The 16463-nt window shown below is 46.3% G+C and overlaps 1 protein-coding gene across 4 annotated transcripts in view; it reads right to left on the bottom strand.

Moving 5' to 3' along the window:
• Positions 1-16463, bottom strand: part of TRPM1 (transient receptor potential cation channel subfamily M member 1) — a gene marked incomplete at its 3' end in the record, with an annotated part of 62979 nt that overhangs the window by 44254 nt on the left and 2262 nt on the right. For all 4 annotated transcript variants that reach the window (XR_013979371.1, XM_080980703.1, XM_080980702.1 and 1 more), the window contains exons 2-4: positions 10769-10982; positions 9216-9340; positions 3552-3723 (exon numbers count right to left, since the gene is read on the bottom strand). Coding sequence is in view for 3 of the 4 variants with exons in the window: in XM_080980703.1 (XP_080836829.1) it covers positions 3552-3723; positions 9216-9340; positions 10769-10982 (511 nt within the window). The remainder of the gene's footprint in view (positions 1-3551; positions 3724-9215; positions 9341-10768; positions 10983-16463) is intronic.

Below are 16463 nucleotides of genomic sequence, written 5' to 3'. Positions count from 1 at the left end.
ACAGCTCTGCCTTCCAAGAGAAGGGCTCTGGAAGGGCTACCATCTGCTGCCTGAGGTGGACACCTCATTCTGTCTAATGATAGGGCCGGCCCTAACTAAGCAGAATCACAGGGGCGCTTGGAAGATTGTGGGGCTCAAAAGGTCAGACTTTGTAGCCTCCGGATAAGGAACTCCGACCCCCTGGGTACTTTAATGGACCCTATGCGCACAGAAGTGGTTCATGAGGCAGGTCACCAATATCCCGCTTCCACTGCTGAGCTCCATCAAATAGGCAGTCCATTCACACATAGGTTTTGTTTTGTTTCTTTAATTGCCAATGATTTTAATCAGGAAAATGAACTGCATGAAAAGAGTTGACCCTCCAAGTGCCACTGTTTTGCAGGAGAGATTGAAATACATCAGAACAAATGCTCATTCAAGATTAGACATGGTCTAACCTTTGTACAAGCTTTGAATACTCAAAAAAGTGGTCATCCAGAGGAGCCCACAGCTTGGCTACTTTCAGCAGCTACTCTTTGTAAATCAAAAGACGACTGAAATGTATTCAGACACCTCTAATACCACACCTTGTCTGACCCCTAGAAAGGGGCAGTTATGACTCCTGTTCTGCAAAAAGGGGATCTAAAGCTAAAATGTAGTTATGAGTTTGTGGCAGCAGGTGGGTGGAAAAAAGGGTGAAAGTCCCACCTTGGCTTTTGGGCCAAGTAGGGCAAAGGATGCCAGAACCAAGTCCCCCAGGAACTGATGTGTGTCATGATCACTCAGCAATCAGCAGTTTTCCAGCTGGATGTAACCTGTGCTGGGTCAGAAAGGTGGAGGAAAACTGCGCTTACTTAGTCCCCAGGGACACTCTGGGCATGCTCAGAGGCACTCTCACCAGCTGGCATAAGAATGATAAGAGGAGCCCTGCTGTATCAGGCCAATGGTCCATCAATAATAATAATAATAATAATAATAATAATAACAACAACAATAATTTTTATTTATACCCCATCCATCTGGTTAGGTTTGCCCAGCCACTCTGGGCGGCTTCCAGCAGAATATTGAAATACAATGACTCATCCAGTATTAAAAGCTTCCCTAAACAGGGCTGTCTTCTAAAAGTTAGATAGTTGTTTATTTCTTTGGCATCTGATGGGAGGGCGTTCCACAGGGCAGGTGCCACTACCGAGAAGGCCCTCTGCCTGGTTCCCTGTAACCTCACTTCTTTGCAGCGAGGGAACCGCCAGAAGGCCCTCGGAGCTGGACCTCAGTGTCCGGGATGGATGATGGGGGTGGAGACGCTCCTTCAGGTATACTGGGCCGAGGCTGTTTAGGGCTTTAAAGGTCAGCACCAACACTTTGAATTGAAGGTCCTCTTCGCCATTGCTGTCGCCACTTGGTAGGCTCAATGTTGAGCTCTAACCCGTGTCCTGTCGGATTCAGAATGAGTTTTCCGCCACCGGTGCTCCAGCCGTCTCAGCGATTGTTTCATCGCCCTTAGCTCTACGGAAAACCACGGGGCTGTCCGGGCTCCATGCAATCAGAGAGGGCGCTTCAGAGCCAGACAGTTGATAGCCCTGGTTAACTCTGCTTTCCAGCGGACCACCAGGGAATCAGCTGAAAGGCCATCAACATGGGATAACACATCCCCTTCCACTCTCTGGAAACCATTTGGATCTATTAAGTGGCAGGGGTGGACCATCAGAATCGGTCCCACCGCTCTGCAGAGGGGAAGGGGCGCAGAGAAGTCCAGTTGCACCAGGAAGTGATCCAACCATGGCTTTTGTTTTGCTTTTACTTAGTGTCAGATCACCCACATCCATAGAGGTGAACACCAGGTCTAAGGCATGTTCACGACTATGAGTTGGGCCAAACTTATTCAGGGATGGCCCCATGGAGGCCATGCTTTCCACAAAGTCCAACGCCCTGCTTCTGAGGATCAAGCAGGAAGTATTGTTGTTCCACAGCGCTGGTATTCAGCAGCCTGCTGCTTCTGAACAAGGAGGCTCCATAGAGTCATCTTGGTGAGAAGCCACAGACAGGCCTCATCTCCTCTTCCATGAATTTCTCTTATCCATTTTTAAAGATAACTAAGCTCTCCTCACATCTTGTCGCAACAAACTCCATATTTATGTCCCAAAATGACCACCTCTCATTTTCATGGGATAAGCCACACTTCTAGAATTACAGGAGAGGGAGAGAAACACCTCCCTAACCATATTTTGGGATTGAGCCTGGGCACCAGAGCAGGTTCTGAGCCTGAGCTGGCAAGTCAACCTATGTGCCCAGCAGATGCCTCCACCTTTCTGCCAGAATTGCCAACAAATGCAGCAATTAGCATCCATGCACAGTTTTTAATATGGGTCTGGCAGTAGAAGGCCTGTTAGTTTCGGTATGTTTTCAGATTCAGGGCACTGATTTCACAGGCAGTGGTGTAATTCAGTGTACAAAGAACAGAGAAAGAAAGAGGACCCATTCTATTTATACAGGATATATTGCCTCAGACCACCAGTGCGCTTGCACATCTACAGAAGACAGAAAGTGCTGGCAGCTGAGGCCAATAAACAAATAAATATGCACTTACAAGTCAATACATATAACATGTGGGTGCAACAAATGTGTATTTACCAGCCATGGGCATCATATAGGCATCCATGGCAGGAAACTGGCATTTCCCATGATTCCTTGCTGCATTTGCTCAGGGTGATACACCTGCATTCACCACCACGAATACAGCCCACTCTGCCAGCCACTTTCATCACTCTTGGGCAGCGGTGGGCAAGTGCATGGGCAGGGGAGGCAAAGCAGGAGTCGCCAGCACCTGCACTCTTACGTTGTGCCCCCACAGAAACTGAGGAATGGCCTCCCAGAGGAAAGATGCCCATGCTCTTCCTGTTGGACTTCTCCCAGTAAGGTCCAGTGCTGGCCCAAGACATTTTGACATCTCAGATGAACCACAAAATGCCCCCCTCCAGGGAAGAAGGGGGAGTGAAGCTCTGCATTAAGCACAAGGGGGGGGATAAGGATCCAAGAGTGATGCATTTCTTGGGGGGCAGATGGCCCTATGGATCCTGCTACCTCATTGCTGGCTTGGCCCTGGTAAGGTCTATTGATCTTCTACGGATTTTTGATAGGGGGTTATACCCATGAGGTTACAGTGGTGCCCTGCAAGACGAATGCCTCGCAAGATGGAAAACCCGCTAGACGAAAGGGTTTTCCGTTTTCAATGCGCTTCGCAGGATGAATTTCCCTATGGGCTTGCTTCGCAAGACGAAAATGTCTTGCGAGTCTTGAGATTTTTTTTCCGCTCCCCCCCCCTTTTCTAAGCCGCTAAGCCTTTAATAGCCTTTTAGCAGCTAATCCGCTAAGCCGCTAAGCCTTTAATAGCCGCTAAACCGCTAATAGCGCTAATCTGCTAAGCCGCTAATAGGGTTGCTTCGCAAGACGAAAAAACCGCTAGACGAAGATACTTGCGGAACGGATTAATTTCGTCTTGCGAGGCACCACTGTATTCTGCACTCAGCAGTGACCTGTTTTGTGAATGAGCTATATATCTCTGGTCAACTTACGTGTGTTGATTTTTTGGAGTGAGATGTGCTTCTCCAGCTGGCGCCTCAGTTTCACTTCTGCCCCGTATTTGCCAAAGGTGCCATTGTCGGCCAGGATGAAGTGCGTATGGGAACTGTTGAGCACAGAGAGTTTGCTTAGTGGGTTTGACATGGTTTGGTAAACTCTTGTCACCTGTCAAAAAGAAAAGGGCATTTTTAATTTAAAAAGAAAATAGAAACAAATAAAAACTGGGTCATATTTGCACTTGCACCTGGATTCTGGGAATATTGGACTTCAACTAGCTTAAACAGTAATTTCATCTCCTTCAGGAATCTTTGGGAACTGTAATCAGGGAGCTAGAGATCTCTCAAAAACCTTGCCAAACTAGAATTCCCAGAATCCTTTGGGGAGGCAAACCATGGCAGTTATTCATTTACTTGTTTTTTGCCCTGTAAAGCTCTCGGCCATCACACAACACCCCCATTCTTCTATTTTCTTTCTTCTTTTGAAGTAGATTAGGCTGCCTCCCCATATCTAACACACTAAACACTCTTCCACACGGGCTCTGAATTGCTTGGCATTTTCATGGCACTTTAAAGAGGGTTTGAAGCATTTCATGTACCGTATTTTTCGGACTATAGGACGCACCGGCCCATAGGACGCACCTAGTTTTCAGGGGGGGAAATCAAGGAAAAAAATATGATTTCCCCCCCGCAGCTTTGGGAGCAGCGGACAGGCTGCACGCAGCCTGTCCGCTACTCCAAGACCTTCTCCCTGCTTTTGCGGGAGGTGGCGGAATTCCCCAACCTCCCGCAAAAGCCCACAGGAGCCCCGCGCGACTCCTGCGGGCTTTCCGACCAGGAGGGAGAAGGGACTGAAACGGCCAGTCAGTCCCTTCTCCCTCCTCGGGGAAAAGCCCCCAAGAGCAGCGCGCTCTTTAAAGGGTGCGCGGCTCCTGCAGGCTTTTCTAGGAGGTGGGGGAATTCCCCCACCTCCTAGAAAAGCCAGCAGAAGCCGCGGAGCCCCTTTAAAGAGCACGAGGCTTTTGCGGGCTTTTGCGGGAGGTGGGGGAATTCCCCCATCTCCCCCAAAAGCCCGCAGGAGGGAGAAGGGACTGACTCGGCCAGTCAGTCCCTTCTCCCTCCTTGGGGAAAAGCCCCCAAGAGCCGCTCGCTCTTTAAAGGGTGCGTGGCTCCTGCGGGCTTTTCTAGGAGGTGGGGGAATTCCCCCACCTCCTAGAAAAGCCGCGGAGCCCCTTTAAAGAGCGCGCGGCTTTTGCCTGCTTTTGCGGGAGGTGGGGGAATTCCCCCATCTCCCGCAAAAGCCCGCAGGAGGGTTGGAGAGTAGCGGGAGGGCGTCGCGCGCCTTCCCGCTGCCCCCCATCCTCTGGGGCTGGCGATGGGGGAAGCGCTGCTTTCCCCACCGCCAGCCTCGAAGCCGGGTTGGAGGGTAGCGGCAAGGCGTCGCGCGCCTTCCCGCTGCCCCCCATCCTCTGGGGCTGGCGATGGGGGAAGCGCTGCTTTCCCCACCGCCAGCCTCGAAGCCGGGTTGGAGGGTAGCGGCAAGGCGTCGCGCGCCTTCCCGCTGCCCCCCATCCTCTGGGGCTGGCGATGGGGGAAGCGCTGCTTTCCCCACCGCCAGCCTCGAAGCCGGGTTGGAGGGTAGCGGCAAGGCGTCGCGCGCCTTCCCGCTGCCCCCCATCCTCTGGGGCTGGCGATGGGGGAAGCGCTGCTTTCCCCACCGCCAGCCTCGAAGCCGGGTTGGAGGGTAGCGGCAAGGCGTCGCGCGCCTTCCCGCTGCCCCCCATCCTCTGGGGCTGGCGATGGGGGAAGCGCTGCTTTCCCCACCGCCAGCCTCGAAGCCGGGTTGGAGGGTAGCGGCAAGGCGTCGCGCGCCTTCCCGCTGCCCCCCATCCTCTGGGGCTGGCGATGGGGGAAGCGCTGCTTTCCCCACCGCCAGCCTCGAAGCCGGGTTGGAGGGTAGCGGCAAGGCGTCGCGCGCCTTCTCGCTGCCCCCCATCCTCTGGGGCTGGCGATGGGGGAAGCGCTGCTTTCCCCCACCGCCAGCCTCAAAGAGCAGACTCTCCTGGCTTCAGCGGAAGCAACGCGAAGCCTCCGGAGCGCAGGCTTCGGAGGCTTCGCATTGCTATCGCTGAAGCCGAGGAGTCTGCATTCGCTCCATAGGACGCACACACATTTCCCCTTCATTTTTGGAGGGGAAAAAGTGCGTCCTATGGTCCGAAAAATACGGTACATTATGTCAGCAGCCCTTCCTCACTTGCAAAGTAGGCCAGCATTATTATCTTCTTAGTGCAAAGGGAGGGCAGAAAGGTTCTGGCTTGCTTAAGGCCTTCTTGTGAATTTGTGGGTGTGTGAAGTAAAGTTGAAGCTAAGGATCTCACTGCTCAGCCAACACTGATATAAAGCTAAGTTGGTATAAAACTGTTTACAATGTGGACCTCCCCTCTGAACACTATTTCCAGTAAAGCCACGTTCAGAAAGTGAAAGACAGCTTAGTATAAAAGGCTCCTGTCTTTGGAGTAGTAAATGGCAATCTCAGTGGCCCAGATGAACACAGTGGTACCTCTGTTGCCAACGAGATCCATTCTGGAGCCCCGTTTGCAACCTGAGCAGAACACAACCTGCGTCTGCGCGGGTCGCGATTCGCCGCTTTTGCGCATGCGCATGACAGCATTTTGAGAGTCTGCGCATGTGGCGAAACCCGGACATAACCCGTTCTGTTACTTCGGGGTTGCTGCAGGACGCAACCTGAAAAGATTTAACCCGAAGTGTCTGTAACCCGAGGTATGACTGTATACAGTCGTACCTTGGTTGACGAACGCCTTAGCAGTCGAACATTTGGATTCCCAAACACTGCAAACCCAGAAGAGAGTGTTCTGGTTTGCGAACATTCTTTTGGAAGCTGAATGTCTGATGGGGCTTCTGTGGCTACCGATTGAGCACAGGAAGCTCCTGCAGCCAATCAGAAGCTGCGCCTTGGAAGTTGAACGTTTTGGAAGCAGAACGGACTTCCGGAATGGATTCCGTTCAGCTTCCAAGGTACAACTGTAGCTGTCAGCCACTGGGTAGCTCTTCATTCTGTCTGGGGTGCAAAGGGGAAGAGTGAAGTTGGAGGCAGACGTTTGCTAGCTGCAGCTTGTCATACAGGCATAAGAAAAATGCAGCTGTTGAATTCTCCTCTTCTATCCCAGCTATCCAAGCCATAAGACTCCAAACACTAAGATTTACTGATACTAATATTTGCATTCTGCTTTTTTCTGCACACAAGAGACCTAATACTAAAGCACTAGATGAATGAAATCCAGCCATACTCAGACTTGCACCTGCCCTGCTCCTCTGGCACAGCAGCAAGGAGCAGATTGCTTTCATACTAAGCAGTGTCCCGTTTATGTCTGAAAAATTCAGGGAAACTGTGGTTACTTTAAATGTGGATTTGACAGTGCATAATGTCATTGTTGCATGTGTTTGTGCATAAACCTATTCTGTCCCACTACCGAATTAATCTGCATCCCCACCCCTCCTCAAACTTCCATGAATATTTGCATATTCATACACCACATACTTTGGAATATTTATTTCCTTTCAAAATAAACATTTATTTAAAAACAGATTAAACTTTAAAGATGTGTTTCAAATTGCATTTTTATATGTTTAGAGACAAGAACACTGTCCAGAGATGTGCAAAATCTGAATTATAAGCCATATTCTGATCCACGCATTTGATTGCAAGTGGAAACGCCTGAGCCCTCCCTTGAGGAGTGGGGAGCTGGGCAGCTGGGGCTCGTTCCATGCCCTCATTCATTCCTCAGATGAAAATAGGGACATTTCTCACCCCCCCCAGCCGATCCTCCTTGATCTCCCATTTTTGTCCAGGCTCCCTACAGAGCATTTCCACCCCCCCCTTCAGCAACAGGACACAGCACACCCACCCGCCACCATCCTGAGAAAACCCCTTAATCTTGGTTTTATTTTATTTTTTTCTTTGGTAGATTTACAAAAAGAAAAGCACACACCAATAAATAAATTTTAGAAAGGGGCAATATTAAATGCGGCTGCACAAAGCATTAAAAACAACAACAAGACCCCTTGTGCTCTGCTCCTCCTTGTTTCCCACCCAGGGGGCCCCTGCCCCTCAGAGCTGGCACGTCGCATGGGGCTGGGCCTCTGGGCTGGCGGCTTCTCTTCCTCCTCTATGAGCTGCCCAAGGGAGGAGGCTGGCAGCAGCCCTGGAGAGGCCACAGGCTGCTCCCTCCCTGGCAGCTGCCCCCCCCCCCCGTCGCTCCAGAGAAGTGCCGGCTCCTCGTCCTCCCGGAGCTTGGTGTCGGTGGCACTAGTGGAGGAAATGGGATCAAATCAAAAGCCAGGATAGCTTTTGTAATTCTGGGACTGTCCCTGGAAAATCGGGACACTTGGAGGATATGTCATTCATGTAACACTAAACCAGGGCTGGGAATCCTTAGACCTTGGGGCCAAATGCAGGGCTCCCCCCCCCCCAGCCTCTCTGCTTGACTTGTGGGGGGGCTCTCTCCAGGCTCTGAAGCCACGCCCAACACCAGTCCTGCTTTGCAGCTGGCTGGAAGGACAATGCTTCTCGCTTGCCTGGAGGATAAAGAGGGATCTGCAAGTGTGTAGAAAACAGCCTGCTGCACAAAGGCAAAATTCACAGTAATTGCTCTGCTCACCTTTGCACTTGGCCCTGACCACTGCTGGCAGCTGGCCCTCGGAAGGCCGCACAGAACAAAATCTTGCCCTTGGGCTAGAAAAAGTTGGGCCCTCCCCCTCATGCTAAGAGATTATCATCGGTCATTGAGGTCTTCCACCGAGGGTCTTCTGCTGGTTCCCTTCCTGCGAGAAGCGAAGTTACAGGAAACAAGGCAGAAGGCCTTCTCAGTAGTGGCACCCTCTCTGTGGAACACCCTTCAGATGTCAAGGAAATAAAGAACTCCACAGATTTTAGAAGACACCTGAAGGCCACACTGTATCGGGAAGTTTCTAATGTTTGATGTTTTACTATCTTTTTATGTATGCTGTAAGCTGCCCAAGAGTTGCTGGGGAAACCCAGTCAGATGAGCAGGGTATACATAAAATAATAATAATAATAATAATAATAATAATAATAATAATAATAATAATAATTTAGCACTGCATTCAACCTGAGCTAAATGTGGCTAAAGGCAAAGAGAAAACGAACGATTTAACAGCCAACCCCTTTTCCCAGGGAACTTTGGGAACTGGAGTTCTCTAGAGGGGAATTGGGGGGGGGGGTCCCCTAACAACTCTTAGCACCCATAATAAACTTCAGGGCTTTACATGTATTGTGTGAATGTGGCCTGTGAGAAGGGGCCTCCAAAGCTCTGTGAAGATTGCCTCCTCTTAAATGACTGGACATGGTGCTGCATATCTCTGAGCTGGGGAAAGCTTCACCTGTTGATTTCTGCCTGTAACATGGTTGACAAAAGAATGCACAAAAAGTGGCAACCACCATCCTCCCCCTTCCTTCAAAACTCCTGCCCTGACCTTTGGATGCAGCGCTGCATAAGGCGACACAAGCAACCCTTTAATGCTTTGTCTGATTTGCTGATAAGAATCAAGGGATCCCAGCAAATCAAAGGCAGCGAGAACAAGAGAATCTGGCAAAAATCCACAGAATGTGTGGGAACTTACATCTTTCCCAATCAGATCCTCCTTGTTTTCCACAATGCCCCACGGAGCAATTCCTATGGCACAGATGCGTCCTCTGGACTTGGAAGAATGATCTTTCAAGGCATCTCCAACGTGGCGAATGACACCTACAGGAGGGATCGAGTCTGTTAGAGTCTTCCCTGGGGGGCAGCCGCATACATCACAGAGGGAGACAGAAAGAGCCTTCTCCAGTAAAAACACCCCCTTCATTTCTCATTTATTAGGATACTCCAGTGAGCACTTGCTATGAATCTGCTTCAATGGAAGAGACACATACACCTGGGCCCTTACTTTACCGGTACCATGTTCTTCAGTGTTTTCAGGAAGGTTGCTTAAAAGGTTTTAAATGCACCAAATCTTTAGAAAGAATTGAGCACTTTAAGCCTCCACCCAGCAAAAGTGAGTCTTGACTTATTCCCAATGAAAGTGATGGAACTTATTAACTGGGACTGAGTCCCATTCCGTTTCAGTTGTGTGCATGGATGGGCATGCCAGAGTCACAGCTCATTAAAAGTGTGTTCTCACAGTCACCCTCCCAGCCTCCCTCTATCACACGCATGCACAGGAGCACAATAAACCCTGCCTTATCAAGCAACCAGTGTTGGCGGTCTGGGTTCCACTGGCCAGGTTCTTCACATATCCTGCAAGGTTATGACTTTTCTTCCACCTTTGTATGTGACGCTCCACTTTTTGCCCTGACTCAGTCTGTTTTGAGGTGGTTTAGTATTTTAAAACTCAAAAGTTGGCAATAAGAAGATCCACATGGACAAAGGTTTAATATAAAAAAGCACAGGATGTCATCGTTTCATTTTGTTCTATGAGGTGTCCCACGCAAAACTGAAAATGGTATAAAAATCTCTTGTTACTGTGTTGTCTGTTGAACCTTGACTACCGGCTGTTGGAAACAGACAGGGTTCTTAAACGGGGATTTATACAGCTCTCTAGGGACGCGGGTGGCGCTGTGGGTAAAACCTCAGTGCCTAGGACTTGCCGATCTCATGGTTGGCGGTTCGAATCCCCGCGGCAGGGTGCGCTCCTGTCGTTCGGTCCCAGCTCCTGCCCACCTAGCAGTTCGAAAGCACCCTTAAGTGCAAGTAGATAAATAGGTACCGCTTTATAGCGGGAAGGTAAACGGCGTTCCGTGTGCTGCGCTGGTGCAGGCTCGCCAGAGCAGCTTCGTCACGCTGGCCACGAGACTCGGAAGTGTCTCCGGACAGTGCTGGCCCCCGGCCTCTAGAGCGAGATGAGCACGCAACCCTAGAGTCGGACACGACTGGCCCGTTCGGGCAGGGGTACCTTAACCTTTTCATACAGCTCTCTGGCAAGGCTCCTAGCACAGGCCAAGGGAGGAGAGGAAAGGGGATGGAAGGCTGCATTGTTCTTAAGAGCACACAGCACACAGCACAGTTAATTCATTCTGGGTGAAAATGACACAGTTACAGCCCCTTGGATTAAATCCCTGCTCATCTCTCAACATAGTTTTCATCAGCCAAAGGTCAGCATATAAATAAGCAGGCTAAGAGCGCACTTCTTACCTGTACTGACTCCCCCGGTGAAGATCCAAGCCCCTGTGGTCATGGCGGCCTTGATGAGGCCCTTCCCAAACACTTGCTTCAGCTTGGGTTGCAGCTCAAAGTTCTGCAGTCCCCCGTGGATGGATATTAGGAGCTTGGGGAGTTCCAGCTGCCAGTCTTTCACCATCAGGTGGAGCAGCGAGTCTGGCTTTGTGTCATATGACACTCGGATGTACTGCAAGGCAGGTGGACACAAACAGCTTAGCAGCTGGGATCAGCTTACTTAAAGGATCTCTTTACCCCATCCATGCCTGCTCTTTGTAAGTGCCACTTAACGTCTGCAAGAAATTTATCCTTCAGTGTGGCAGCACTGTCAACTCTGGAACGCCCTGTCCACTGATATTAGGCAGGTGCCTTTGCTGTCTTGCTTTCGGTGCCTGCTAAAAACTTCTTGGCCAGATATGTAGTTTTATATGTATATTTGTTGCAAAACTGCTGGTTTTACTTATGTTTTGATAAATGTTATGTATATTTGTTTTCTGAGCTGTGATTTTAATAGTATCTTAAAAGAATATTTCATGTCGTTTTATGTAAACCACTTAGAGGGTTTGGTTGATTAAGCAGCATATATGTATCAGATGCTCCTCAATCAGATCCAATGTTCACCAAGTTTAGCTTCCCATCCTGGCCAAGCAGGTGAACACAAAGCAAATCCACGAAGGCCATGACCCTCTCCTGATGTTTCTCCCCAACGTCTAGCATTTGGAGGTACACTCCCTCTGAATATGGAGGTTTGGCCAGCTAATGCAACTAACAGCTATTGATTGATCACTCAATTCCCTTTTAAAGCCATCAGAGTCACTGGCCAGCAGCACTGTGTCTCGCAGAAAGGAAAGTATGTGTTGTATGAATAAATATTTTCTATTGTCTATCCTAAATCCACTGCTGTTCTTTTTTATTTGATGGCCCCGAGCATAATGCAATGCAGAGTTTCATGATAGGTTTTAGCTGAGATTCTGGCATTGCAGGGGATTGGACAAGATGACCTTTGGGGTCCCTTCCAGTTCTACGATTCTTTTTTTTTTATTTTAAGGCAATTTATTAAGTTTTACAATAAAAATAAACATAATAAACAATGTAACATTGATCTTAACATATTTTCACATTTTCTTTAGACTTCCTCACATCTCCCGCTCCCATTTTCATCGTTATAACGTTTTGTCAGCAATTTATCATCTTATTTAAAATTCTTATATCCCTTATATTTCATAATCTTATAATTCTCAAAAGGAGCTAAGTTTCACAATCTTACTTATTTTCTTAAAAACTTCTAAATTTAGTGGTGCTCAGTTATTTTAATCTAGCGTCTTGTTTAGCATTCACTCAAATTACAATACTTTTGTAAATAGTTCTTAAATTTCTTCCAGTCCTCCTCAATCCTCTCTTCTCCCAGGTCACGGATTCTGCCGGTCATTTCAGCCAGTTCCATGTAGTCTATCAGTTGTATCTGCCATTCTTCCAGTGTGGGTAGATCTTGAGTTTTCCAATGTTTTGCGAGAAGTATCCTTGCTGCTGTTGCTGCATACATAAAAAATGTCTGGTCCTTCTTTGCCACCCCTTGGCCGACAATACCCAAAAGGAAGGCCTCTGGTTTCTTAGTGAAGGTATATTTAAATACCTTTTTCAGTTCATTATAAATCATTTCCCAGAACGCCTTCACTTTAGGGCAAGTCCACCAGAGGTGGAAGAACGTTCCCTCGCACTCTTTGCATTTCCAACACTTATTATCAGACAGGTGGTAAATTTTGGCAAGTTTGACTGGGGTCATATACCATCTATAAATCATTTTCATTACATTTTCTTTCAGAGCGTTACATGCAGTAAATTTCAATCCATTGTTCCACAACCTCTCCCAGTCTTCAAACATGATATTATGCCCAATGTCCTGTGCCCACCTTATCATAGCCGATTTAACCGTTTCATCTTGTGTATTCCATTTCAACAGCAAGTTATACATCCTTGAAAGTACCTTAATCTTTGGTTCTAACAATTCTGTTTCTAATTTCGATTTCTCCACCTGGAACCCTAGTTTTTTATCATTTTTAAAAACTTCTTTAATCTGAGCGTAATGTAACCAATCTCGCACTTTGTCTTTCATTTTCTCCAAACTCTGCAATTTCCAATTGTCTCCATCCTTTTCTAGTATTTCCCAATATTTTGGCCATTTAGCCTCCATATTGGGTCTTTTTCGGGCCTTGGCTTCCAAAGGTGAAAGCCACCTTGGTGTCTTATTTTCCAGCAAGTCTTTATATTTTATCCAGACATTAAACAATGATTTTCTGACAATATGGTTCTTAAAGGCCTTATTTGCTTTAACCTTGTCATACCATAAATATGCATGCCATCCAAAAGCATTGTTAAACCCTTCCAGATCTAGCACATCAGTGTCCTCAAGAAGTAGCCAGTCTTTTAGCCAGCAGAACGCTGCGGCTTCATAATACAACTTTAAGTCTGGCAGGGCAAAGCCCCCTCTTTGTTTTGCATCAGTTAATATCTTAAACTTAATTCTGGGCTTTTTGCCCTGCCAGACAAACTTAGAAATGTCTCTCTGCCACTTCTGAAAGCACCCCGTTTTGTCCAAGACCTGAAGTGTTTGAAATAAAAACAACATCCTTGGCAATACATTCATCTTGATAGCAGCAATTCGGCCTAACAAAGAAAGTTTCAATTTTGACCAACTATCTAAGTCTCTCTTAATTTCTGTCCAGCATTTTTCATAATTGTCCTTAAATAGACTTAGATTTTTTGCTGTTACGTTTACCCCTAGGTATTTTACTTTTTTAACCACATTAAGTTCCGTCTCATTCTGAAACCGTTCTGACTCTGTATCAGTCAAGTTTTTCCCCAAAACCTTAGTTTTCTGTTTATTTAGTTTAAATCCAGCCACCCGACCAAAGTCATTAATCAGTTGTAATACTCTTTTCGTACTGGGCTCTGGCTTCTGCAAGGTCAAAACCAGGTCATCTGCAAAAGCTTTTAATTTATATTGTTTCTGACCGACCTGAATTCCTTCCACCAACCGATCCTCTCTAATCATGTTCAATAGCACTTCCAGAACCGAAATAAATAACAAAGGGGAAATAGGGCAACCTTGTCGTGTCCCTTTTTCAATTTTAAACTCTTCTGTAACCACATTATTAACTATCAGTTTAGCTTTCTGTTCTGAGTATATCGCCCCGATCCCATTCTCAAAACCCCGTCCCACTCCCATCTCTTTTAAATTTCCCATCATAAATTTCCAGGAGATATTGTCAAAGGCCTTCTCCGCGTCTATAAAGATTAAAACTGCTTTTGTATTTATGTCTGTTTGCAAAAGTTCCAAAATGTCAATAATGTTCCTTGTATTAGCAAACAGATGTCTTCCTGGGAGAAAGCCGGCCTGGTCCTTATGAATTACTTCATTTAAAACTTTTTTAAATCTATTTGCCAAAATGTCTGCAAATATTTTGTAATCCACATTTAAAAGAGAGATGGGACGGTAGTTCTTAAGTTGTGTCTTTTCGGCTTCCGACTTTGGTATTAATGTGATAAACGCTTCCTTCCACGACTCCGGTGCCCTCCTCCCCTCCATAATTTCATTGCTGACCTCCATCAAAGGTTGTATCAAATAGTCTTTTAATGTCTTATAGTACTTGGAGGTCAGCCCATCTGGTCCTGGAGATTTGCCAAGTTGCATGTTCTGGATGGCTTGTTCGATCTCCTGTCGTGTTATTTTAGAATTCAGGATTGTCCTATTTTCTTGTGACAATTTAGATAGTCCGTTTTTTACCAAAAATTGTTTAATCTCAGCATCATCTTGCGGCCCTTGGGTGTATAATTTTTTGAAATATCTCTGGAAACACTTTCTGATGTCCACTGGATTCTGAATGTTTTTTCCATCAACCTCTAAGTTTGTAACAGTATTTAATCTTTGTCTTCTCTTCAGCTGCCAAGCTAGCAGTTTTCCACATTTATTCGCCGACTCAAACGTTTTTTGTTTCATTAATTTAACCTTCCATTCAATTTCCTGATTTATCAATTTAGAATATTGTGTTTGATAAAGTTTAATTTCTCTCAGAGTTGGCTGTGACTTCGGATTCACTCTTAATTTTTTCTCTAATTCTTTTATTTTATCCAAAATCTTATCTTTTTTCTCATTTTGTGTTCTTTTCTTTACTGCATTCTGTTGTATCAAGAATCCCCTCATTACAGCTTTGCTTGCGTCCCAGATTATTCTTTTTTCCACCATATTATTCATATTTATCTCAAAATAGTCCTTCAAAACTTTTTGGGCCTTCTTGGTAATTTCCTGATCTCTAAACAAATTGTCATTCATCTTCCATCTAAAGGATCCAGTTGGTAATAGTGTCATATCCATCTTTACTGCATTATGGTCGGAGCAGGTCTTTGGGCAGATTTCCACTTTTCTGACCTTAGGTGCCAGGCCTCTAGAAATCCATATTTGGTCGATTCTTGTCCAGGTCAGTTGGGCTTCAGAAAAGAATGTTCCCTCTCTTCCTAGTGGGTTCTTTGTCCTCCAAATGTCAATCAAATCCATATTGTCAGTCATTTCAAAAAAGGTTTTAGGTAGTCTGCCGTCTTTTGTAACATTTTGACTTTGTGACTTGTCCATGTTAGTTGATACGACCCCATTCATATCTCCCATCATTATGATGTTGTTGTAGTCTAGATAGTCCAGCATTGTCTCCTGCAACTTCTTGTAAAATTCCGATTTCCCTTCATTAGGTGCATAGATTCCTAATATCAGCAGTTTCTCTCCTTGATATTGTATCTCAATAGCCAAAATTCTTCCATATTCATCTTTAAATAGGAATTTAGGTGACAGGCTCTCTTTTGCATATATCACCACACCTCTCTTCTTAACTTTGTCGGACGATACAAATTCCTGGCCCAATCTTTTGTTTATTAACACTTTTCTGTGGAGCCTCGTCACATGTGTTTCTTGTAAACAAATAATGTCCAATTGTTCTTTTTTTAATATATGAAATATTTTCTTCCTTTTTTCCGGAATGTTACAACCATTAATATTCCAGCTCAACAGTTGCAGAGACATCCTGAACTATCTGGTTATTTTTCAAGGGGTGGTATCTTCTCAGGATCTTCAGGTTCCACAGATGCTGATGTTGGTACTGGCGTTGCCTCAGGCCCAGAAGGTAGTTCAATTCCTTTTTGAAGGTCCTCTCCGTATGTAGACAGGAATTTGTCTCTCTCTTCCAATGTTCTTACTTTAACCTTTCTCCCTCTAAAGGTAAAAGATATTCCTTGGGGAAATTCCCACCTGAATGGAATTGCGTTACTCCTTAGTAGTTTAACAAGTTCAGAATAGGCGGCTCTAAGATCAAGCAGTAGTCTTGGGATATCTTTATAAATTTCAATTCTTCTATCCAAGACCTCCAGTGATTTTACAAAATGTAGTCCCAAAATCTTATCCCTTTCCTCCTTTGATCTCAATGTTATCAAACAGTCTCTGGGCCTCTCCTTCTTTATGAATCTTCCAAGTCTGAAAGCTGACACGATTTTAAAGTCCTTTTCTTCCAAGTTCCAGAACTTGGAGAATTCTTTGGTCAAAAACTCAGTTAGGTGTCCTTCTTCTGCCTCTTGTAGTGATCTAATCCTTAAGTTGCTCTCACGGTTTCGCAGTTCTATCATAGAGAGA

This window comes from Podarcis pityusensis (genome assembly GCF_964106645.2).
Source record: "Podarcis pityusensis genome assembly, chromosome: 14".
NCBI lineage: Eukaryota > Metazoa > Chordata > Lepidosauria > Squamata > Lacertidae > Podarcis > Podarcis pityusensis.
Note: the sequence above shows the minus strand (reverse complement) of the source record. Positions and strands in the feature narration are given on the sequence as shown.